The 25,421-nt window shown below is 39.5% G+C and overlaps 1 protein-coding gene across 1 annotated transcript in view; it reads left to right on the top strand.

Annotated features, from left to right (window-relative positions):
• The window catches only part of DCBLD2 (discoidin, CUB and LCCL domain containing 2), a 39,629-nt gene extending 26,471 nt beyond the window's left edge, over positions 1 to 13,158 (top strand). The window contains exons 8-15 of the mRNA XM_027681469.1: positions 2,029 to 2,244; positions 3,816 to 3,940; positions 8,375 to 8,522; positions 8,907 to 9,083; positions 10,023 to 10,116; positions 10,482 to 10,531; positions 10,805 to 10,942; positions 11,346 to 13,158. Of these exons, the coding sequence (XP_027537270.1) occupies positions 2,029 to 2,244; positions 3,816 to 3,940; positions 8,375 to 8,522; positions 8,907 to 9,083; positions 10,023 to 10,116; positions 10,482 to 10,531; positions 10,805 to 10,942; positions 11,346 to 11,788 (1,391 nt within the window). The 3' untranslated portion in view covers positions 11,789 to 13,158. The remainder of the gene's footprint in view (positions 1 to 2,028; positions 2,245 to 3,815; positions 3,941 to 8,374; positions 8,523 to 8,906; positions 9,084 to 10,022; positions 10,117 to 10,481; positions 10,532 to 10,804; positions 10,943 to 11,345) is intronic.
• Positions 13,159 to 25,421: the final 12,263 nt, after the last annotated feature.

Here is a 25,421-nt window from a genome sequence, read left to right as displayed (position 1 = left end):
TTGCTTTGTGTCTAAGATATGTCCCTTCTTGGCTTTTATGTTTTGTTTTGTCCATGTGTGCCAGGTTGATGATTGTTATCACAAGTGTTGCCCCTTTTTGAAGCTTTACTGCTTTGTGAGTTTTTATCTTCTGTCTCACCTATTTTTTCAAATAGATTAGCTGCAGTTTTCTAAATGGAAGCTAGTTTTTCTGTAAGTCGCTTTGAATGCTGTCTTTGAGTGGATGTTGGTAGAATTGTGAAGACAGTGGCCTTTCCTCAGTGTCTTTAACTGTTTTAATAACAATATAAAATCCATAAAACCATCATATCTGTTTTTCATAAGGATAAAGTTAAAAAAAAGGGAGGGGGATCATGCACATACTCCTCAAAAGTAAACAAATACTTTTCCCAATGTAAATAAAAGGGATGCTGAATGGGGGTATAAAGACAGGAATCTGATGGGCAGGGGTGTTTGGAGATGGAAATGTATACAAACAAACAAAAATTAGGAAATATAATGTTCCTAATAGTAAAATAATTTCTCTCCCAGACCTCTGCAAGAGCTGAAAGAAGGAATTGCATGTCTGGTGTCCTTATGCATGAAGAATATTAAACACAGTGATCTGGGTGGGGTTTGCAGGTGTCTTTTTCCTGCTCTTTCAAAATGTGATTTGATAGTGGATATGAAAGTAATTAAATGGCCTGGAAATATGAAGAGATAGAACAAAATGCTGATCTAGATCTCTGGATTTCAGTGACGCGTGAGAAATTATTGAATAAACTAGAGACGAGATGCAGGTCTAGATTAAAATCTCTGTAGTTGGGTGGCCTAGGAGTTTGCTGAAGGCAAAAGAAAACTCCTGTAGTATGCTCAAATGAGGTTTATCAGACTGTGCTGAAGGTCTTACTCTGTTTCTTGTGTAGTAGTTGGTTTCATGACTTGTTACGAAATAGAAGAGTGTGTTATTAATGCCAGAGGTGTGGTCTGTGCAGAGAAAGATGAAATTATTTGTACAGGAAGACCTGGCTGACATTGAGACTTGAGTGATAGAAATTAACTGAAGAATCACAGAGGAAAAGGTAGAATGTCAGATGCTTACAGACTGAGGCATTTCTGCTTCAAACTGGCAACATGTTAGATGGAAACGAGAGATGAGGGAAAGGATTCTGTTAGTAAAGTGCTAACGTGATCCTGGGCTGTGGCAGGTGAAGTATGTCCAGTAGAGACAATAAACTATTAATGTCATCTCACAGGACATGGGCAAGGGCTTCCCTGGGATCCAGTCACAGGTGGGCTCCCTTCAAGGATGAGTGCCCAACCTTGGCTCACAGGAGAACGGAAACTAGGCTGGGTTGTTCAGCCTGCCTAACTGAAGGAAAAGATTGCTCTCTGCTGCTATTTCTGGGAAGTACACATGTGAGAGGAGAAAACCGTTGGCACTACAGAACAAGATTTAGCAAACAGCAAATGAATATCAACTAGCCACAAGGAGATTTAGCCCTGAATTTAGGAGATGTTTGTTAGCCATCAGCAGAATGCAACATGGGAAGAAACTCATAGTAAGAATGGTAACCAAAAAAATGCAACTAATTTCAGGGATGCATTTGAGCTCAAGACCAGGATTATGACATGACTTCCTATGTGCTTTGATGTTCAAATTAAATTGTCATACTGAGGTGGGTTTAAAAAACAAGAAGTTATATAGACACAAAAAGGAACAAATGATCAAGTAGTCTGTTTCCCATTCCTGCATCAACCATCTTAAACCATGACAGTTCCCCAAAGCTTCTCATCTAGTGCTCTGTGTGAGTGGTGACTAAGAGGATATCCACGTTACTCTTGGAGCAGGCATAAATCATGGCAATCTCATTACTACGAAGTTGGGTTCCAATGTTACTGTTAGAAAGCAGAAGACAGTGTGTTTTGTTGATAGTGTTGTTATGGAATAAATTTAGATGGCACTTTAATATTTGTACATAAAGTCTTAAAATCCAAGCAGAGTAGCTTCAGTTTTCATTTTCAGTCCTCACCTTTTCTGTTGTTCAGGTTGTTATGGGACACTGGGGATGGAATCTGGGGTAATTCCTGATTCCCAGATCACTTCATCGTCTATTCTTGAGTGGCCTAACCAAACAGGACAAGTAAACATTTGGAAACCTGAAAATGCCAGACTAAAACGGGTTGGTCCTCCTTGGGCTGCTCTTATCAGTGATGAACATCAGTGGTTGCAGATTGATTTGAATAAAGAAAAGAAAATAACAGGTAAGTGAATCTGATGTGGTTTTTCAGCAGCATTCAAAAAGTTTGGTTACTGACATCCTTTTTTCTAGTGCTAAGTCTTAGATAAAGTCCAGGAGACATTAATTACCATTACAGTAAATTTGGAGGAGCCTGGAGCTGAAGAGGTGTAGTTTCATTGTAGATGACAGCTCTTCCATCAGAATTTGTTGAAGTTTTTCCTGTGGTTTTATTGAATCCTTGATGCTTCTCTTATCCCACAAGTTGTCTGCTTTGAGGTGCAAATTGAAATCCAGTCAGCTCAATCCACTGGTACCTCTGATGCACATATACTGACTTAGGTTTCTAGATTTTCCCTAGTCCCTGTAAGGGCCATAGTGAATCCAACAGTAGAGACAGGAGTAGTTGCAGTGCAATGTGAGATAAGCAGCAGGCAGAGTAAACCAGCTAGTAGCCTCCCTTTCACCTCCTTGCCTCACATGGAACTTGGGCTGGGAGTTGGGGATGGCGCCCCTTCAGCAGTCTGTGCCTTACTTCAACAAACAGGCCAAACTGCAGGCTGATGCAGCCAGGCTCTGGATTAGCCAGGCTCTGCTCCTTCACAGAAATGGTGATTTTAGTAGCTGTTTATTTGGTGAGACAGCTGGAGGTGCTGTTTCCCAGCCCGCTGTGGATGGTTTGCTTCACGTTCTGGGAGTTGAGGTCGCTTGCTTATGGGATTGCAGCGTTGCCCATTCCGAGTAGTGAAGCACCGAGGCATCGGCATTTTGGGTTTAACCTCTGGCGTGGCAGTGCAGCTGTTGTATCTTTGGTACTGATGTTAGTGTTTTCTGTTTTGTTTTAATTGTGGAAAGGTAATTTGCTGTTGATAGTGGGCATGTTTGTCATCTGATTTAAATAAAAAATAAATTTGTTTTAGGTAGAGTGCTTAGTAGAATCCTGGGCTTTAAGGCTATTGTGGAACGTTCTCCTTTGATTAGTTTGGGTTTGTCTCTCTCAAATGCATGAATTGTTCTCTGTAACCTCAGCTGCACACCCTGTTATCAGCAGCTTGGCTTCCTGTCATTAAACAACTCTGGTTTGCCAGCAGCCTTTGTTATTACCTCCCTAGGGACTATTTGGATGTTATGTGACTCCTCTAAATCCTGTGCTAATAAGCTTTTACAAAACAGCTTTCCTGTGTGAGTTGTTCTGCAGCACTGAAGCATCAGCTGTAGGAATCTACAGTTCTTTCAGTGGTGCTTTTAGATTGGCAGTACAAGAGCAGGGAAGAGCAGTGCTGTCTCAGCAGCTGGAGACAGGAGTGGACTGTGGTCAAATGAACGGGCCATTTCCATCAAGAAATGAGAGAAAAGTGCTTAGTAAGGTTATATCATGAAAATTAAAGTACAAAAGTAAGTAAAATGATTATTAAGTTACAGTCACTGTAGAAGTTTCAGACTCTGGCACCTTGGAGTTGGATAAACTTCTTGAAATAAACTGGACTAGTGAAGACTCCAGACTGTCTTAACTCTGGATTCAAAAGCTGATCTATAAATTTTTACAAACTGGTAGCGTTTTTTTTTTGTCTTAACTGGGCATCTTCATTTTCACAGGCATTATAACTACTGGATCAACTTTAGCAGAGTACTACTATTATGTCTCAGCCTACAGAATTTTGTACAGTGATGATGCACAGAAGTGGACAGTGTACAGAGAACCTGGCATGGATAAAGATAAGGTAAAAATACCACGTGCTTTCTAGGTATGTTTTATGGAAATTTCACAATTGTAAATACAACTAATATTGGTAAGGTGAGAAAACATTAAACAACTTTCCTTTTCAGTGTTATTTTGAATCATAAACAGCATATATGCAGAAGAAAATACGACCAGATGCAAATATGTAAGGATTTGAAAAGTTCTGAAATTCAGATATTATTTTTATTACTATTTGGGGTGGGAATCTTCCATAAGAATATTCCACTTCCTATAGTGGTAGGCTGTTTGGTACTGCATCACTTCAAGAATAATCATATTTCTGTCAAAATAGATTGTGTGTTTCAAATATAAGGTTTACTTTCTTATCCTCTTGTGGTTACAGAATAAATATTAGGGGTTGTATAATTTTTCATCTTTTATAATGTTTCTGTCCATATTTTTTACCAAATACTGTTAAGTTTCTTATATAAGAGAACAGCCCTTGCAGAGGGGAGTTTTTTAAAAAAATTAACTTGTATATTCAGATTGTGAAGGCTTTGCCACACAGATAAAGTGCCTAACCTTAGTGGCAAGATACTTTCCCTGCATTTACAGCTTTGCAGTATTTAATAGACAGTAAAAATGAGAAGATTCATGTCCTACGTAGTCTTTCCAGTCGTTCAGATCAGATCTTCTAAAACAAATAACAAGATTCTTGGTAACCTGACTGGAACTAGAATTTTCTTTTTCTTAAAATCCATGGATGTAATTTATCTTGCCTCTATAGCCCCTGGTATTACATACATGTAACTGTAATTAGTAACCTAGTAACTTTTTAGAAATAGGTTTTAAGAATGATCACTCTTTAGTTGTACTTGGCTTTCTTTTGTAGCTTGAGTACCTTGGGTAGTTTGAAGTTTGTATCTTGTTTCAAGGTAGGATGTAGCATCCTGTTGATGAAGTAAGACGTTAAAGTTTGTTAAATTAAGAGATTTTTGAACACTGAATGTAATTGCAGTAGGAAACTTTCCTGAAAGAAAGTATGAAGAATTTACTGTTGAGGCTGGTCCATCTCATTTAGCCTACATGTGAACTAACATGGCGGTTGGTATGAAGTATTCAAGAAAAAGGAAAAAAAATTTAAAATCCAGTGTATTTTGTGAGTTTGGATTGCCCTCTTCTGGCCGTAAAATAAAATCTCAGCTGTTGAGCTGCCAGAATTTAGGCTTCAGGGTTAGTTTGATAATTTTCCTAGGAAACCTTTGCAGCTGTTGCCTTGTAATTTGAGCATATTGTTCCTCTTACACGTTCATGAAATTAAACAAATTGTGGAGCTTGAAACTACAGGCAATACATCTTTCTTTGCACTCTTTGTGTCATTAAGTTCAGTGCACGAAGAACCAGACATACCCAGGGAGTGTCATCTGTGGTTAAATGACAGAAAAAATGGCTCAGTATTGTTCAAAATAACAGATTTGTCCTCTGCCATCACCTCATTTGATTCCAACTCAGCATATTCTGTGATTCTGCGATAGAGCCTTGCTGTTGGATGCATGTGGTTGCAGGCTTCTCCCTTTGATTGAGCCTTCTGTAATTGCACACCAGAACGACTGGGAGGTGCTATTCACTGTTTTTTCAAAGATGTTTGAAATTCCTAACGTTTTTCAGGGGGCTAGAAGCTTTTTCAAGGCTTTCCTGTAGTCCTCTTTGCAAATAGCTTCTACAGATCTGGCAGTACTCAAGAAAAACTTCTCCTAAACTTTTTGTATATGAAAAAAAGTAAAATGCTTGAAAAATGCTTGAATTGGGGAAATGACAAATGAGAGTTGCAGTGTTGGAAAACTTTGTTTGACAGCACAGAGGGAAAGGGAGAGAGTTTGATAATAAATGGAATATGAAAATGATTTCTCATCAAAAAAGTTGTATTGCATTAAGCTTAGGCCAAATTTTTCTGTGCAAAAATAAGAGTAACAAAAAGTACAGAGCTGCAGGTAAAGTTAAGTTACTCTCATAACACTGGACATCAAATCTTGGCTAATAAAAGCCTGGAGTAAAGAACGACTTTACTGTTAATCTTTCTTGAAGGTAATAGTCATTACCAAATCTTCTTGTCTTTGCTGTTACTTGCTCAGCCTCAGAAACCTGATGTGAGACTTAACTTTCAGTGTTGGACATCTGTGTCTCTAATCTGTAACTTCTGCATGTGTTGCTTGGGTAGCCAGATGCAGCTTGTACTTTCTTTTAGTAATGGGCACTGGCAGGTGCCAAACAAGGACAGTTACAGCAGTTTGGGCTGGGCACATCCCCTCAAGAAGTCACCTCTCTATTTTGCTTCTCATTTGCATCTTTACCAAAACAAGTAATTCTTTGGTGAGGTCTGTAGCTACAAACCTGTCAGCTTAAAAAAAAAAATTGCCCTTGTTTAAGGGAAAAGTGGCTTTAAATTGGAACACAGTCTTCTGTGGACACATGGACTGTGACTACTTTGTATTATTCATTTACTTCAAAAATAACACCATAAACTTATCCCTGCATATAATCTGTCTTCATTCATTGCTATTAAATATATTTAAGAACAATAAGCTTAAATTCAGAGCAGAACAGATATCACTGAGAGCCATGTGCTTGTCCACCTGCACTGCAGGGAAGAACAGAGACTACACCCTCAGGGGAAATACATTGTATTTGCCAACTTGGATTTTTAGTAGCCTGAATGGGTTAGCAGTTTTAGTCTGTTAGTGTCACGTGGATACATAGAAACAAAAATGCTGGTTACTAATTTAAGATGTAGAAAAAACAGTGCACTCAAACGTGAAGTACTGCATTTAAATTACCGAGTGATTTATTTTTCCCTGGCTAACTAAATTGACTCATGTATCTGTTTGGTCAGTCAGTGCTTTCAAACATGAAGACAGTCAGTGCCTATGTAGAGAGAAACCAAAATACTTACATCTAAGTAGTAGTAATGGGGCTTGGGTGTCTTTTGAGAGTGGAGACGTTATCTACATCAGGGAGCTAAGGAGTGGGTCCCTTGAAGGTCCCTGGGATCATTAGGGTTTGGTTTTTTGTCTTTTGAATGGATATTTTCTTGGAATAATTGTTTTATTTCAAAATTTTGGGATATTCTAGTTATTTTGTTACAAATACAAAAGGAGTGCAGTACAAAAATCTTGTGTATCGAGGTTGAAACAACAGCAATTTGCACTGATCAGAAATGCTCTAAAAGCTCTCGACTGCTCCATTTTATGCAGATACATCAGCTGTTACACAGTGAGCGCTTGCCCCTAAGAATGGTAGGGTGCTTTATTGTTTACCAAGTGGTGTGAGTGAGCAGACAACTCCCTGTAATAGTTGTTTTTTCAGGGAAGTGCCAAAATTCTATTTTGCATTATGTCCAATGCGATTTGCAGTATGTGTTTCAGTGCTTTAAAAACAAAGAACTCATTTACTGTCACGTCCGTGGTGACCTGTGTTGCAGCAGCACCACCACAGAGCTGCATGTGCAAAGCCAAAGCCCAACTGCTGTGCACTAACATGGGGAGACAGCTCACTTCCTACCCAAAGACATGCCGCCAAACCAGTCCTCTTAAAGAAGAGGGAGGGTTGGAATACTGGGACAAGCTGCTCTATTGTTTTAAGCAGCTCTGGAGGTGCAAAACCTGTAGTTTACTGTGAGTTCGTCAGTGTGTTTATACTGCATCATGCAGTGACTGAGTTATCTCTCACTGGTTTTAAATTTCAGCCAAACAGACCCTTTCTGTATTTGCACATTTTAATGAGTTCTTTGTGTGCGAGGATGGTCAGTGAAGGACCAGCTTGAGCTCATCCTTCACTCAAAGTCTGTGCCCTTCTCTTCCAGAACCCCATGGCTCAGTATGAGACTGAGGAGAGCTTTCTCATTCTGAACCTGAATCCTTTACTTGTGGTTCAGCACTTGTAGACAGCAGCCACGAGAGGACAGTGTGGTTACATACTTGATTGTGCCTTCTAATGCTTTCTCATAAATGCCAGCCCCAGATAGACTGTGCTTAACTGTTAGGCTGTGTGAAGACACTGCTTAATGGTTGCTTGCACAGTGTCACAACTCCTTGCTATATACATATATTTGAAGAGTAAGTGCAAAATACCGAAGAGGACCAAGTTAGAATTACTCAGTGCCGTAAACATGTGAGATGTCTTTAACAGCAGGCACTGCCTGGGGAGCATCAGTAGGATATTACATGGTACCTTTACTGTGAACTAGGTAGCTGCATACATACACACATGCCTTTTTTGTTTTATTTAGTTCCATATGCAATGGGGCCAAGTGAGTGGAGATGTGCAGGCAGCAGCGCTCTTCTGGGGTGAATTTTCAGGACCCTGAACTGCTTATTTTTTCTAAATAAAACATCAAAAATGATTGTAGTTACTTAGTTATTGCATTTGTATAATAATAATGTTTCTCTCTCTCTCTCTTTTTTTTTTTCTTTTCTAGGTATTTCAAGGGAATACTGAATTGTACCAGGAAGTTCGCAATAATTTCATTCCACCTATTATTGCACGCTTTTTTAGGATTAACCCCTTAAAATGGCACCAGAAAATTGCAATGAAAGTAGAACTGCTAGGATGTCAGTTTAGTATAGGTAAGGCAACTGAAAACTTTCATTGTGCAAGACAAGCAGTGAAATTATTAAGGTTAAAGGTTACATTTTAGGTATATTTTCAATGAGAAAATGTCCTTTCTGGCTGCATAATCCTTCTGTAACCAATACTTCTGAATTTCTCCAGAAGTTATTACACTTAACTGGAAAATACTGAATTTAGGTGTACACAAGTTGATTTTGAAAATGAGTGTTTCAAAAGACACCAGTCACTTGCTTCCCATGTTATTGATTCATGGGGGGGTTTCTTTATATAACGTGAACAAAAGCTTTATAGCAAACTGTTTTAGCTGTCTTCTCCTGAAAAGGAGATGTGGAAAACTAGCACTTCAAAAACCTTTTCTTATAAATTCTTTTCTTCTGAAGGTCGTGCTCCTAAAATCACCTTGCCACCACCACCACCACCTCAGAACAAGAATGACAAGAAGAATGCTGACTTCATTGATGACTTCATTCATTCAGTGAAGACTTCATTGCAGACAGATAAAACAACTTTCATACCTGAAATAAAGAACACTACAGTGACTCCAAGTGTAACCAAAGGTATCCACAGTAGAAGTGCTTGGGAACTCCTTGTGGTGCTTTGGCATATATTAAGTCTGTTTTCTAAATTTAAATTTCCCAACACTTAACATATTATAGCAAATTATCAATATTTTCTTCTTAGTATTTACCAGTTATCAAATACACATATGATGAAAGATGTACAGTTGCATACTGCATGTAGAAACAAAACCAATCTTCCAAGTCAGATATATATGTATATACAATGTGTATTATATGTCTGGATAGTAGTTCCAAAGTTCCAAATAGTTCCAAAGCTTGTTCAAACTGAGTTCAGCTTTTAATCCCTGGACAAGTTTTGTCAGAAGAAGTTGCGACTTGGACTTCCCTTCTGAATTAATCAAGTTATTGATTAATTGTTATTGAATTAGATAATTTCTTAGAACAGAATACTTTTGACATAGCAAATCTTTTATGGATCAATCTTGTTGACATGGAAGTTGAAGAACATCATTTTGTTTATCAAAGAAAATGGTCAGAAAAGGGAGCAAGGTCACTGCAGACTGAGGCACTGCTGAAGTGTCCATTGGATTGCAGGGGACAGGATGTTCTCATGTCACACACAGACCCAGCACAGGATAACTGTGATTAACTGTTAAGGTACTGTGGCATTAAGTGGTTACACTAATGGATTTTATGTGTAAATAATAAAATACATGTTCTAACAGAAAAATCTTATACTAAAGCAAATTGGTTGATTTTGATGAAAAACCTTGTAAAAACACCAGCTGTGCATGCATGTAGAAGAGCCAGATGTTAATTGAAATTTACACTGTGGGAGCATCCAGCAGGGTAACTTAGCTGGGGGAATCTGGTGTGATGGACACTACATGTGGAAACTGTGTGCTTTACCCAAGTAATTTTCATGATTTATGAGAAGCTCTTCTGTCTGACACCACTTAATTTAATGGTTTTCAGATGTGGCATTGGCAGCAGTTCTGGTTCCAGTGCTGGTGATGGTCTTCACTACTCTGATTCTTATCTCAGTTTGTGCGTGGCATTGGAGAAACCGGTAAATGAATTAAAGTGCTTTAAATGAGTGTCAGTCTGGTGTGTGGGAATGAAATGCTGCATGTGTCACTGTGGGGACTATGTGGTCTGCACTTGTGGAAGGAATTGTATTCTCTCTGAGGAAACATTCACTTGAATAGTAAGGACAGCAAAAACAGCTTTTTGTAATTGTTTTCATTAGAAGTGCTTTTACTAAGGACTGGTTTCTTCAGTAGCAGCAGACTAGTGATGGCAAGCCAGGTTACTGGTGCTTATATGTTACATTTGAGGATCAGTAACAGCCAAGGTGATAGTTGATGAGCATTAATTAATGCATCTTTTGATAAGCAGAGTAGCTAAAATACCCCTTTTTCTTTTTTTTCCCAGCAAGAAAAAAGCTGAGGGCACATATGATCTACCTTACTGGGATCGTGCAGGTAACAAAATGGTTTTATGAAATCCTTTATGCAGCGTTCAGGAAGGTTGACGGGGTGAGAGTCATGTTGTCACCTCTGCCTCTTCAGTCTGTCAGAAAATATTAAAATACCTTCTAACTTTGGGGACACGCAAATGCTGATAATTATTCACCTGCTACTACAAAATACAAGCTGTGGTGCAAAAATATTTTAAGTAGCTTAAAACACTATATATATATATATGTATATGAAGTCTTGGGTGGTTTTTTTGTTTGTTTTTTAATCCATGTGAAGGATGGTGGAAAGGAATGAAACAATTCCTCCCGACCAAATCAGCAGAACATGAAGAAACTCCTGTACGCTACAGCAGCAGTGAAATTAGTCACCTAAGACCAAGAGAAGTCCCAACAATGTTGCAAACAGAGTCTGCAGGTACATTTCACTGTTTTTGTGGGCCATGTAACATATATATCACATGCTAAAAAATGTTAGGAATTCGGCTACTTTTAGGTTTTCCCATTTTTTGGGGGGAACGGAGGAGAAATGAATAGTTCTCTGGGTAAGCACATTTCTTAAAATGCAGGCTTTTTGAGATCTTTGAGTATCATAAAATTATGTATTGACTTGATGTGCTGTAGATGGCTTTAACTATTGGGTGGAAAGGAATCCTTTTCCAAAGCGGTCGGCACTGGTGGACAGAGACGGAGCACTGGTTTGATCTAGGATAATAATAATCTCTGTGAAATATTGACAAGTTGTATTTAATGTGATGGTGCTGTAAAAACCATTCCACTAAGCATGGTTTTATTTTGTTTTGTTGGGTCTTGCAACACAGAATATGCTCAGCCCCTGGTAGGGGGAATTGTCGGCACACTTCATCAGAGATCAACCTTCAAACCAGAGGAAGGAAAAGAAGCAAGTTATGCTGATCTGGACCCTTACAATTCACCCATACAAGAAGTTTACCACGCCTACGCCGAACCACTGCCTATAACTGGACCAGAGTACGCAACTCCCATAATCATGGACATGTCCAGCCATCCCAGCACACCTCTTGGCGTTCCTTCCATTTCCACCTTCAAAGCTGCAGGGAATCAAGCTCCTCCACTGGTTGGAACTTGCAGTAAACTGTTATCTAGGACAGACAGTGCCTCCTCAGCACAGGCACTGTACGACATACCAAAGGGGCAGCCGGGGCAAGGCAGCGCCGACGAACTGGTGTACCAGGTACCACAGAGCGTGGCCCATTCCACTGGGAGCAAGGATGAACTCAGTTAGCTCACGAGTAAGACAGAATGATGGCTTGTTTTTAAAAGCCAGTTCCATAAAGCTGACAGTTCCATTTTTTTTTTTAATTCCATTGTTTTGATATTGTTAGTCTTAAATAATACAATGTTGAACCAAAAGATGTGGTATTGGAGGTCTGGGAAAACAGAAATTCTGCCTTTCCTAAAGCTGTATGTACAATTAACAGCTTGTCTTCTGCAAAACAGTGGACTTCTTTATTACTACTGTACAATTGTCTGTCAGACATGAGAGAAGAACTCTTCATGATTAGCTTCAGTAATTCATAGATGTGAATGATAAATGGGGAGAAACAGTTTAAAGTACTAAAGCCAGTCCTTTCTTCCTAATGGTACTATTTCTTGGGGGGAAAAAACCCCACCCCAAACCCCAAAGCTCCTAACTTTCTAAGATCTATATGTAGGCACTGCAGCTTCTAAAATCCCTTTTTTCTTATCAAATGTCTGCTCAATTTTGGACTTTACCAACTACTGTCAGGACTGATGGCAAAAATCCCATTAACTTTAAGGCATAAAAGTTTTGTTTCTGAATTACATTATTGCAGTTTTTGTTCACAGGATTAGGAATCATCAGCTGTCTGTTCTTCAGAAGGTTCCTGCCTTTTTTGTTAGCCTTTCAAAACTAGAAGGTGCTGTCTCTGTGTCTTCCTGATTCATCTCCTTAAGCCACTCAGTCTTGTTCCTTCCTAGGGATCCAGGAGGCACAAATTCACACAAGGAGACTACATGGCAACTGCTTTTTCATTTTTCCCTCCTGAGTGAAGGCTACTCTGAATAGCATCTGCCTCCAAGTCAGACTTCCCTAATGGTCAGCGTGCAGGAAGCATCCAGGTGTTGGAGGTGACTGAATTCAGAAAGGCCCTGCCCTGCCCTCCCCCAAAGTGTCTATTGTTGTGTGTTCAGGTGTGAGCTTATACAAAGAAAGATCTGTATATACTTTTGTGAGTGCTTAAGGGAGCACACAAATATTCTAATGGTGCACAGTTTGTGTTACACATGCATTTAGCACATATGGTACGTTTTAGCACAACTGACAAACTTTAGCCTTAGAGCTTTTCTTGTGATTGTTCTTATTAAAAGTATACAGGATTCAAAAACCTTTGCAAGAGAACCAGTACTATTCCAAAGAGTGTCCATTTCAAACATATTTAATGGAATTTGTATCCTTTGAATGTTCCAGTGCTCTCTACTATGAAAACATTGCAGTAAGTCTTCTATTGAAGTAATGTAGACTAGTTTTAGCTAGGTAATCACAAAATGAAAACAGTTTGAATGCCATGTTTGCCATTTTTTATCTTGTTAAAAAAGAAAAAGCACAGCTTTCTTACTTAAGTAGTAGGGGGGAAAAAAAAACCCCCACAATAAAAATGCTTTATTTTTTTTCTAACAGCAGCGTTGGGAGGATGCTGAATTAATTCATACATGAGACCCCCTATCTGGACAGTAGCCCACTTTTATGGACTTCAGTGGTTACTGTTTGTTTTTGTGATGTAATTCAAAGCCTTGTTTACTACCCAGGTCCTTAAATAAGGTAGAGAACATCAAATCAAAAGTAAAATACTGTTTAAGAGTGGCTGCCACCATGCCTTAATACCAGTATGGTATCCTCACTTACCACTTGAAAAGCTGTTTGCAGAGGGGCTGTATATAAACTCTGTAACAAAAATTACTTGTGGCCTGTTCAACATCTAAAATCTGTTCTTATGCAGAAACACAGAATGGCCTGGGTTGGAAGGGACCTTCTCATTCCAACACCCCTGCCCTGGGCACCTCCCACTAGACCAGGTTGCTCAAAGCTCCATCCAACGTGGCCTTAAACATTTCCAGGGATGGGGCAGCCACAACTTCTTTGGGCAACCTCTTCCAGTGCTTGAATACCCTCACAGTAAAGAATTTCTTCCTAATATCTGACCTAAATTTCCCCTCTTTCAATTTGTACCCATTGCTCCTTGTCCTGTCACTACAGTCCCTCTCCAGCATCCCTGTAGGCCCCATTCAGATACTGGAAGGTGCTACATGGTCTCCACACAATCTCCTCTTCTCCAGGCTGAACAGCCCCAATTTCTCAACCTGTCTTCATAGGGGAGGTGCTCCAGTCCCCCAGTCAACTTTCTAGATACCTCTGGACTTGCTCCAACAGGTCCGTGTCCTTCTTATGTTGGGGGCACCAGAGCTGGACACAGTATTCCAGACGGGGTCTTACAAGAGCAGAGCAGAGAGGGAGAATCACCTCCCTCAATTTGCTGGCCATGATCCTTTGATGCAGCCCAGGCTGTGTTTGAATTTCTGGGCTGTGAGCAAACACTGCCAGCTCATGTTGAGTTTTTCATCAACCATCACCCCCTGGTCCTTACAGTCAGGGCTGCTCCCAATCCCTTCTCCGCCCAACCTTTAGGTGTGCTTGGGATTGCCCCAGCCCAGGTGTAGGACATTGCTTTGTTGAACTTCATGAGGTCCCACCTCTCAAGCCTGCCAAGCTCCCTCTGGATGGCATCCCTTCCCTCCAGCATATTGACTGCACCACACAGCCTGGTGTCGGCAGCAAACTTGCTGAGGGTGCACTTCAATCCATGCCCCCATCAAAGATGTTGAACATATTCTGTGCTACCTTAAACCCCAATTCTACAATTTCTGATCATTCATTCTCATTCATTGAGAATGATTTTTTTAATTGTTTTTTTTAGAGTTGGGTGTCTAAGCCTAAATGTGAATGTAATATAGGACCCATTTGTGAAAAACAAATTCTTGCCTATAATTGTACTTTCGCTGTTATTGCAACTTTTTCTGCCTGACAAAGCTAGTCTGCAATCTTTGTAGTTCTGCTTAAACAGATAAGTGTTCTTACTAATCAGCAGCAACTATGACTTTGAAATTATCTGACCTAATTTTATTTGAAAGGAGCAGGAAGTTAGTAGTTTCCACCAAGATGTGACAATACATACTTAATCAACCCAAGTTAAGAATCCTTTCCATTCTCAACCTGTACCAGTTTAGGCTTGGAAAATTACCGTAAAAATAAATGGATGTGTTCAAGTCAGTAAGAATAACACACCTGGATTTAATTTTTACTGCAGGCTGGGTGTGATAGAACCATGGATAGTGTAGGCTAAAGTGGTGTAAGAATTACAGTTTCTCTACAGTGGGTTATTTTTTAAGCAACCATAATGCAGCTTCATTATCTGAGCAGCATTAGCTGTTACAGGAATGGATGTTTTTAAGAATTTAAGCCCCTTTCCTGAAAGAATTTGGTCCCAAGCTTTGCTCCCTGCTTCAGACTTCAAACATGTTACCTGCTAGGTAGGGCTAAAAAGGTAAGTTTGAATATGTAACAGTTGGGTTTAAAATGTATGCTACAGACATTAATTTCCAAATGTAAGTTGCATGACACACTTAAGACTAGAATTCACCTGTGTACAATAAAGCAAAGGTATATTTCATGGGTCTCTCTTACATGTGAAGACGTATGGATATAAAATGTATTTCAATCTTGTTTGGCTTGAGTATTCTCCCAGAATGTATGTTCTTACCTCAGCATGTATTGTAGTTGCTCAGTATTTGTATATGTTGCTAGAACTTAGACTGTATAAATAGTGAGGGGGTTTTTTTTATATGTATGTTAAAAAGTATTTTAAATAAATTGTACATATGTATTACTCAGTATGTTTGCAATTAACACCTACCTTATATCTAATTCATTTTTAGTTTGGAAATGCCAGGGTTATTTATGAGTTACCACACTACAACAGGGGTCATTCCCTGCCTCCAAGAGTTTCTTGGCAGTAGGGATGTGCAGCAACCACCCACAGCAGGTCCTGGTCTCTGCTCACAGTGAGCACAACACCTCTGCAGTGCTAGAGGAGTTGCTAGTTTAGTCTTCAACTAGACCATGGCTATTTTCCAGTTACTGAAAAAAAGCTGATGCTGCTTTTGCTTTTTCCCCTTTTCCATGTTAATTCTATTAGCACTGGAGTGCCTAATAAAAGAAGTTTGTCATAATTACTCCTGTTTTGCAAGTACAAAATCAGAATTGGATCCTAAATGGCTTAGTTCTTTGCTTGTCAAACTGAAACATCCTTGTAACATTACAAGCAGACTTGTCTCCAGAAAATGAATGCCAGACCACCTGCAAGCATCCCTGCTTTGGCTGACCAGTGTTCCAGAGGGGCTGTTCTCATGTGGGACAGCCATCAGGGTATGGCAGAACATTTGCTGCTTCCTTATCTGTCTCTGCATCTTGCTAAACGTACATTCTGTGTGAAACACAACTTACCTGAAATGCTTCTACTTCTTGGGCTGACCTGTGAGAAGATTAGCACTAGGGAATCTTATTGCACATGATAGTCCAGTGCCATTCAACTTTAGAAGCTGTCTTCTCCTTAGGTAAGTCTTAAAACCATTGTTGATAATGTAATCAAATATGCTGTGGTTCAACTTTGAGAGATGCACAACTATCACTGTTATGAAACCACAAGATCAGTAACCAAATTCTGGTCTAAAAAAGGAATATAAAACTTGAAACTGGTGTCAGTTTTCAGCATAGCCAGAAGGCTGTCTCTGCTGCCCTGCAAAACGAAAAGAATCCTGTTTCTTTTGCACATGTAATGACAGTACAGCACATGAAACTGGAAGAAAGACTCCTACATACATTCATGTTTAAAGAGCAGAAGACTAGAACAGCTTCTAAATATACTGCCTGCTGGCCTTAACTAGAGTGAGCACACCAACAACTATATGGTCAAATGACAGTAGAATCACAGTATTCCTAAAAGTCAAAAACCCCAAAGGCAGCCTTGTTACTGACACTAATACTTTGGCACTGGCCACCCCGGAGTAGCCTTCACCACTGGCATGTTTACATGCTCTGATTATTATTAGGAGAGGTTACCGGGAAGAAGGATTTGGTAATGAAGTGAAGCTAAAGCTCTTGTAAGGAAGAATGGTTAGACTTTCAGTGTCTCACCTGGAAAACAGATGTCCAGCAGCACGACTGCCTGAGGCTTGTTGGTACCTTCACATTTAGCAGTGACCCACTGCCTGCACCTGCTTTTTCAACCAACAGACAACACAGAAGGCCTCAATTCCTTGAAGGAATGATAATAAACAAGATTTGTAAAAATCATCAAGAATGTCCATCACTGCCAGCAAAGCATAAAAGTGCAGCCTCTGTCAAGGCTTCTCATGAATCTGCTCAGGAAACAAAAGCAGGTGGAGGCAGGCAGGGAAAAAAGTTCAGTGGAACAATGTTCACAGCACATATGTCTGTATTAACAGTTTTGGAAAGCTGGCTACACTCCCTGACCTGTCAATGACTGCACAGTTTTGCAGTCCTATTTTCAGTGGAGGTTTGAACTATCGAATTAGATGGAATAGTTTAAAAGGTAAACCTTGTTTCAACAGTAAAGTAACATTCCCTTAGCTGCCAAGATCATGGAAAACTATCAGTTTCGCATTTCATGAAAAGAGAAAGAAATTTTCACAGCAATTATTAGGAGCAAATGAGGAATGGCTACAAGGAGAACAGAGCAGAGGGAATTTTAATTGATGACCTTTCAGAGACTGTTTTTGTAGTTTTAAGATCAAACGGCACAAGTTTCACACATACCTCTAAGAGGCAATAAAGAAAGTCTGATGCAAATAAACCAAAAAGGCCAGTGATATTTTGTACTCCTTCACACTTCAAAGGGACAGACTTTTAACAGTCACTTCTGCTCTACCATAGTAAACTCAATTTAAGGGAAAGATGAAAACTGGACAAACACCACTGGAAAACTCAGTACAAGTAAAAGATTTTAAACCCAGTGGGAATGTCATACAAAATACACTAAAAAGAAACTGAACAGAAAAACTAAGAACAAAGGTTTTTTACAATCATCTACGATTATCTAGATTTCAAGTTCCACCCTTGAGACTAACACAGGGTGTTGTACAGATGACAGATGGGGAGAGGAGCAGGAGGACACCACCACAGCACGAGTGTCAGAGTTGAATCCTGAAGGATAGAGGGTGCAAAACCCAGGCAGCACTGAACCCAAGCCTAAAAAACAAACTGAAGCCTGACCCATGCTGACACAAAGCTGACACCCACACCATGGGAACATGTGGTATTTATGGCTTTAGTTGTTTCATCTTAACTTCAGTTCTCTCCTTTTTATGTTGCGCCATTTATTTATTTTTTTTTAAACTGAGAAATCATTCTGTTCTTTAGGGGGCTCACTGTAAGCTGAGGTCCAGGGAAGTCTATCTCAAAGCTCCACCCCACAGAGGACCCTATCACAAAGCTACAGAATTTGCATGGGAACTGAAACAAGAATGTGTAATTTATGTTCACTGCAATCTAGTAGGTAACAGTATCTTAAACAGGAGCACATTCAGACATGGAAACAGCACCTGTCTTGAACTGGTATGTGATGTATTGTTAAATCTCATGACACAGCAGTGAAAATTTCTGATTCACAGGAATTAAAAACAAATTCAAGATTATTTTTTAGCTCCTTCTGTGAACACAAAATAATATATCAGAAAAAACAGCACTGTAACACCCACACACAAATGTATGTAGAACATCTACGATAGAATATACTCGGAATTAATGCAGGATGGCATTAGCAGAACAAGAACTAGAACATTCCCCAGACACTGAGACAAAATACTCCAAACAAGCCTCTGCTTTTTTTCTTCAGGTTTTACAATGATGATTTTGGAACAAAAGAACAAAACAGAGAAAAAAAATTAAAACCTAAAAGAAGTTGCTAAGCCATCTATATTAAAAGGTAACTTAATCTAACCTCTCCTTCTACCCCAAAAGTCTGGTTCACTGGGAACAAAAGCTTGCATTTTTCAGTAAAATGTTTTGAAACTTTAAGAGATTTCCCAGCTGCAGCTTCATGCAACAACAAAGCCCAAAATCTTCATTAGTGTAAAAAAGTGACAGAATAGAGTTTCTAGTTCTCAGCCCACAAAAGACCATTCTAGCTGTAATCCTGGGAAGTCATGTTCCTTCAGACAAGTGGGTAAAAAGACCTCATGATACGTCCTCAAAGAATTACTCAGCATCCTGTTTTAATACTTACCTGGCACAATATGCACCGTATAAACGAGCACGCACCACATACAGTGTATTGTGTCTGATCCTACTGGATAAATCTCACTATCCTAAATTATTCAAGACACAAAATTATTTTAGAGATTCAAACACTAACAATAGTTCATTAATTACTAGTGAAGAGCAGCTTTCCAAAATTGACAAACTTCAGGTATAACACATTCGAAAAGCAAGTTCCACTCCCCTGCTCTCATCCACAGTTTCTAAGGCTTTGAATATGTAACACTTCTGTTGGGGTCATTCTCTCTCCCAGCAGCAGCCAGATCTCCAATGTAATGTTAGGTCCCAATTTTGCAACTAGGACAGCTTCCATACTTGCATGGGGCAAGGTCCAGCATACTGCTGGAATAATTAGGTCTCAGAACCTGCCCAGACAATGTACGACAGTGGCTGGACACGCAACAGACTCCAAGTAAGCTCTGCTGTCACTTCCAAAAGGAATTTTTTTTTTTTTTAATATGTGAGTGCTTCTAACTCCTGGTTGTTTTTTATTAGTACTCCTTCTTTTATACCTACCTAAGAATCCTTCTGTTATTCGATGGCTGCTGCCTAGCTCATTATTTTACATTCCCAAAGGTATTTATAAGCATGTATTACACAGATGTAATACACCACAGGGCAGCTGGTTCACACCAAACACAGAAACCACTCCTCAGCACCATAGACTTCCAGAATTTTCAGAGCTGTCTTCCAGTCCAGCTTTTGGGTAATCACAGCAAACCACAATACATTCTTACTTTGACAGTTACCTTTGTTTCCCAAAATTAAATGGCGCCTAAATCCAGTACTTTGATGTAAAGGAAAAAACTTTAAGTCCTAACACAATTCCAGTTCCTAACAGTAGTTATAGCCAATGATATTTCAATTATGTTTGCACTGCAAAATAATTTATGGTTCTCTGCATATTTTATAATATTTTTTCCAACACAGTAGAGGAAGATGAAACCACACAGAGAACTGGTCTCCTGCATAAAGCAAACAAACAAAAATGAATGTTGATTATTTAACCAAACTTCTCTCATGAAACTAGACCTCCACTGACAGCATTCCCAGTCCAAACAGTGGCAGATACTAAATTTGTCCATATCAAGAGACTGAAACCATTATTCACTAATTCAAAAATTTTGTTTTCTTTGCATCTGTATCATATTTTAAACTCACACAGTAAGGAGACAGCCACACAACATCCAGTGCTAATAAAGCTGCCTGCAAGAATGAGTTCTGAGTAGACCTCAAAGAGAACTTGAGATACAACTACATCAGCATTTTAAATACTTGTGCATATTTCCAAATTTGACTTTTTATGAGACGTGTACGGCTAATGCATTAAATAATGCCACGAATATTTTTCCCATAAGTCATGATGCCAGCCCTCTCGTGAGTTCATTAAAGATATCCTCCCATATTCCCACCTGTAGATGATGCTGTTTTGCTTTCTGTCATCCCAGCAGACACTCCAAAATATATTGGTATAGCAAATCTCTTGTTGGTACAGCTGATCTTTTTCCTTAACATGTATCTGTGCACTTGAGATGCTTATTTTTCTGTCAGTATCCACCCCCAGTGACTTCTCTGATTTATCAGTCTGCCAGAGGTGCCCAACAGTTCAAATGACTGGGTCCCACTACATACCAATTGAATCTTCTTTCATAAAGGACAGTTTAAAAACTCCCTCTAGTGATGAATTAATTTGTTGGTACAAACAGAGAGGGAGGGGTACAAGGAAGCTGTTTTCCCAAGGAAATGCTATTATTAGATTTGCCTTTTCCATCGGTTTCTGAGGAAATCATGCTCTGCCTGCTTGTATCTCCCTCCAAACAACTTTTGAGTAACATTTGGTGGAGGAAAACCTGCCATCATGTTGGTGATGTTACAGTTGTTAGGAATTTTATGAAATCGTTACTGACTGAGAGAGTGCAGAACAAATCCACAGCTCTGGTGAGGCCTCTGTAGAGGCCTCCTTGCTTAAGAGCTACTGCTCCACCTCTTGCACTCAGGATCCAAAATAGGGACAACTCAATTAACTCTGGTATGCTCTTGAAACTCTGAAATTATATCCCCACTGTAGAAAAAGAACATATTTTGCCCAGAACTCAGCATTACCAAATTAAAGTAATTACGGACAATAATCTTTCAACAGCTGAGAACACTTAAAATTACACTTCACACATTCATGCTTCATTTATTTCTATGACTTGATCACTATCACCTGTTAGGTAGATATGAGAACTGCTGACAAAACAAGTACATTTCAGGGCAAATCCCAAATTAAAAAACTTAACCTATTTACTTACACTGTGTGAGACATTCCATTTCAATCAAAACCCCCAAAACCCAAAAAAATATGAAAACGCCCAGCAGGCTTGTGCCTTGCCTTCTCATTTTCTTACCATCATTTGAAAAGCAACTCTTGACCTTTTTAATTCAGATTTGGCTTTCCACTGGTTGCCTGAGGTGAAGTTATGAACTTAGAAGTCTGAATGATAAATTCCTCAAGCTACAGCCTAAAACCCATTGGCACAATTACAGTTTATACATCTGTTAAGCAGTTCTTGTAGTTAATTCATTTTATCAGTAACAAAAACATACAGAGATAAAATCTTATCCATAGTTTTACTTATTAGCTCATCAGCTTCATTCAGGATCAATGCTTTTTTTTTAATTAATAACTGCAAAGCCAGAAATGACAGTGCAAGAAGAAAGCCTGCTCAAAGGCTTTCTACGATTGTTGCTGGGTCTCATGTCAACAAGCTTGAAACATGGAAATTTGACTACAAGCACTGGTGTAAGGTGTGGATGACAACTCATTGATTATTCTTTTATTAGTTTTAGTGATTTTAATTTCAATTTCTGGATGCCCCACATTTGGATGGCACCACGCAGGCCAGCAAAAGGCACCCCATGCTGCAGCTGTCATCGAATGACACAGCTTGGGAGCACTCCCTGCCACCCACCAGGATGAAGCGGCACCAGGGCGTGTCCCCGGTCCAGCGGAAAGATGCTCCTTCTGCCCAGCGCTGGGGACACGGCCCTGTTGTCCTCTGCCAGCATGGCAGATTCCTCGGCACACCCACTGTGGGGAGGAGTGTTATTAACTGCAGATGTCATTATTGTCCTGAGCTGCACTGCCAAATAAGTGCCACGTTTTACCTCAGAGGCAGGTCAGGGGTTCTGCACACTCTCTCCACACATTAACTCCTTATGACCACTGGGGCTATGGACAGATACTACTTTCTTCCTTTTTTTCTTTTAACCATTATAGGTTTTCTGGACACATTTCTTTATCCAGTGTTTCCAGGTTCATTGTCACTAATAACACAGTCCTGAGAAAGCCCAGGGATTCATATAAGTTACCTGAGAAATCTCAAGAACTTTCAATCTAATCTTAAACCCTGAATTCTCCACTATTATAACTGGGTTAACAGAGCTGTTAATGCAACAGTTTCTCATTACAGACAGGAATTGCCATGGGGAAAAAGGCAAATAACTTTGGGTAGCTGGGTTTGACACAGTAGAAAACCTCGTTTTTTCACAAGCTTTTTTAATTGTTTCAGTTTGAAAGGGATCATTTTAGGCACTGCAACGCAAAGTGACAATGGCTGCAATTGAGCAGGAGTGCAACCAAATGGCCTTTTTTTCATCTTCTTTCTGTATGTACACAGTACATACTCAGTAGATGCACAGATCTTTTGGTTAGAGCTCTCTGAAATACAAGCTTTCTAGGGTATGAGCTATTTTGATATCTTTACCCATGGCAATTACCAATTGATGTCATCTAGATATTGCCTCCACTCGCACCGGACCAGAATCCTCTTCCTCTCCTAGGCACCTACATGGGGAAAGGGAGAAAACATTTTTCATGCACTCATGGATGTGAGCAAAAGCAAAACAAGCCCCATTCTTCCTCTGCCTGGCTTCCCATAACCTGAGGAAAAAGAAGGACCCAGAGCAAACAAAAACTGCTACATAATCCCTCTTTTGGAAACAAGAGGCCACCAAAGGAAAAGCAACTGCCCAAGGCACTCCCATCTCATAACAAAAGTGTTCTTGGTATTGTAGGGAATAATGCAATTACAGAGAACCCAGTCAAAATACTTAGCTAAAAAACTATGCACTGTAGTTCAGAGTGCGCTGAAAACAGAGAAACTTTTTTACTTATCTTGGCTGCTCCTCAAAATCATATGAGCTTTCCAGATCACATGTCAGGATACACCATCATCTTAAGCATCTCAGCTGAATTTCTTTGCCTCCATACCCAAGCAGATGAAGTACTTTTTCCCGCTTCCACCAATCCCCTCCTTGTGTGGTTACAGTTTTTCCTCAAATCAGCCCTGTCTCATGCCCTCCTGCTCCCAACCAAGGAGGACAGCACTTTCCTATCATGCAACAAGCAAATGCTTTCTCCTATTTCATATCTAAACTCAAATCCAAATCTGTATGCAACCTCTCTTTATATTATCAAAACTTACAAAGCCCTCCCCCCTTCCCTGAACTTTGACTTTACTCCTGTATTAGTTACATTTCTCAGAGGAAGGAGAGAAAACTTTTACATGGCAATGCATGTAATACACCGCCCAAACATTAATACCAAAAATCTCCATGCAACACAGCTGTTAATATAAAATAGGTGCAGCATGTAACTAACATTTCCAGATTCTATAGGCCTGTGATCATGCTAATCTGTTTCACATGAAAGACTCATCCCTTTATTTCTAGATGAGATGTTAAGCAAATGTCTACAATTAGAAACGGAAAAACCAATCACAGCAGACAAATACTGGATGTATATGCATGAGACTGTAAAGCCTGAAAAAGACTTGGAAAAATTCTCCAGCTGAAGTGCTACTGAAAAGTCCTGTAACACCTGATTCACTTTTATGTCTCTCTCTATGGATATAGAGTTATATCCATCAGTGAAATTTAATTCTAAAAGGAGTTGGCAACCAAAACGACTAAAATAGTTTTTGACATTCAAATGCAACTCTCTCCTATACCTCCCTGTAATTTAGAAACGAGATTTAAACTGCATGTAAGTTTTCTATAATAATGGGATCTCGTCACCTCCCAATATTTTTGCCACTTTTAAAAACTGAACTCCAGAACTCCAGAAGATGAGATGCTCCTAACTGTCATCTTCAAAATCATAAACAAACACCAGAAACTTACATCCCATTTAGCTCACCTATTTTTAATCATATAAATTTAGATTACATCTGCTAAGAGGAATTCTTTGTCCAGTTTTCCATTTACTAAATGTCCATTTCCCAAAAGAAAAAAACTTGACTAAATAATGTCCTCCTTTATTTAACTGTTCTAGAAAAAAAGATAGGGAAAAGAAAAAAAAAAGCACTATCTAGTACTTTCAGCATCTATGATATTATTAATTTCAGTCCACCAAACTTAAACCCCATTTCTGACATGCATCTTTTGTTGAGTGAAGTAAATAGCTGTTTCATTAGCTCAAAGGGACTGTATATACAGCAGTGAGACCAGATAAGGCTTTAAGTAACAGTAGCAAAGGAACCAAACAATGTAATAATTTTGATATGTGAAGATATTACAAATAATGACAAAAAGCCTTTTATGGCTTAGTGAGGCAGCGCTCACAGTGGTGCTGTTGACTTACACTTTTCAGGTACAGCTCTTAATGTCATTCAGCAATCCTAAACTTGGACATTTTTGCACGGAGTTGCCAAGTCTACACGCATTAATCTCTCAGCAAAAAGAGCCCACTTGCCATTGGGAGAAGTATATTTGATAGATAATTAAAATTCCATTTTGAAAAGTTTTACCAAGGCACTTTTTTTTGCCCTCTTTACACAAGACACATAATCTTAATTCACAAAATCAAATGCGCAAGGCAAAAGCAGTGCTGAGCCAAAGACACGGTACCGGTCATGACACTCCAGGTATTTTGTAAGCAATTTGTACCTCAGCAGAAGTGCAACATTGCCAGTTCCTTCATACCTTGCTCTCCAAATATCAGTGTTGCTTTCCCTGATCAAACTGACCTAATGATCTCCTAACAGCCACAATAAATGAACTCAAAATCACACTGCATATTTGCCTGGAATCATGCCTGCTGCTGGGTATCAGCAGCGTAACAAAGGGGACAATCCCCTGAGACATGCCACAGGGAGCAGCTAATGATGGTTTTTACCACCTTTCTGTTATGTTAGGTCAGTCCTCCAGCCAAGGCTCTCACTTCTGTTCCAGCCCCTGCACTAGAGGGAATAAGGCAACAGCAGCAAAAAAACCAACTCAATAAACATTTCATATAGGTAGGGGCGTACTCCCAGTGTGGGCACTGAGGAACACATCTACAAAACTTACTTGAAAAGTGCCCTGGCACAAGGGGCAGACCAACAGCGTAGCTGCAGCACTGGCACAAAAGGCACTGTAAGGAGGTTGCTAAAACATATTTTCCAGCCTTTTGAGCAAGGCAGATTGGGAGTAATTAATCAAAACTGCCACTCCCATTGCTCTGGTCTGCACAGCACAATCC

The sequence above is a fragment of the Neopelma chrysocephalum genome, unplaced genomic scaffold, assembly GCF_003984885.1.
Source record: "Neopelma chrysocephalum unplaced genomic scaffold, ASM398488v2 Primary Assembly neopelma1_60, whole genome shotgun sequence".
Taxonomy (NCBI): Eukaryota; Metazoa; Chordata; class Aves; order Passeriformes; family Pipridae; genus Neopelma; species Neopelma chrysocephalum.
The sequence above is the reverse complement of the archived record's forward strand: the minus strand, read 5'-3'. Positions and strand labels throughout refer to the sequence as shown.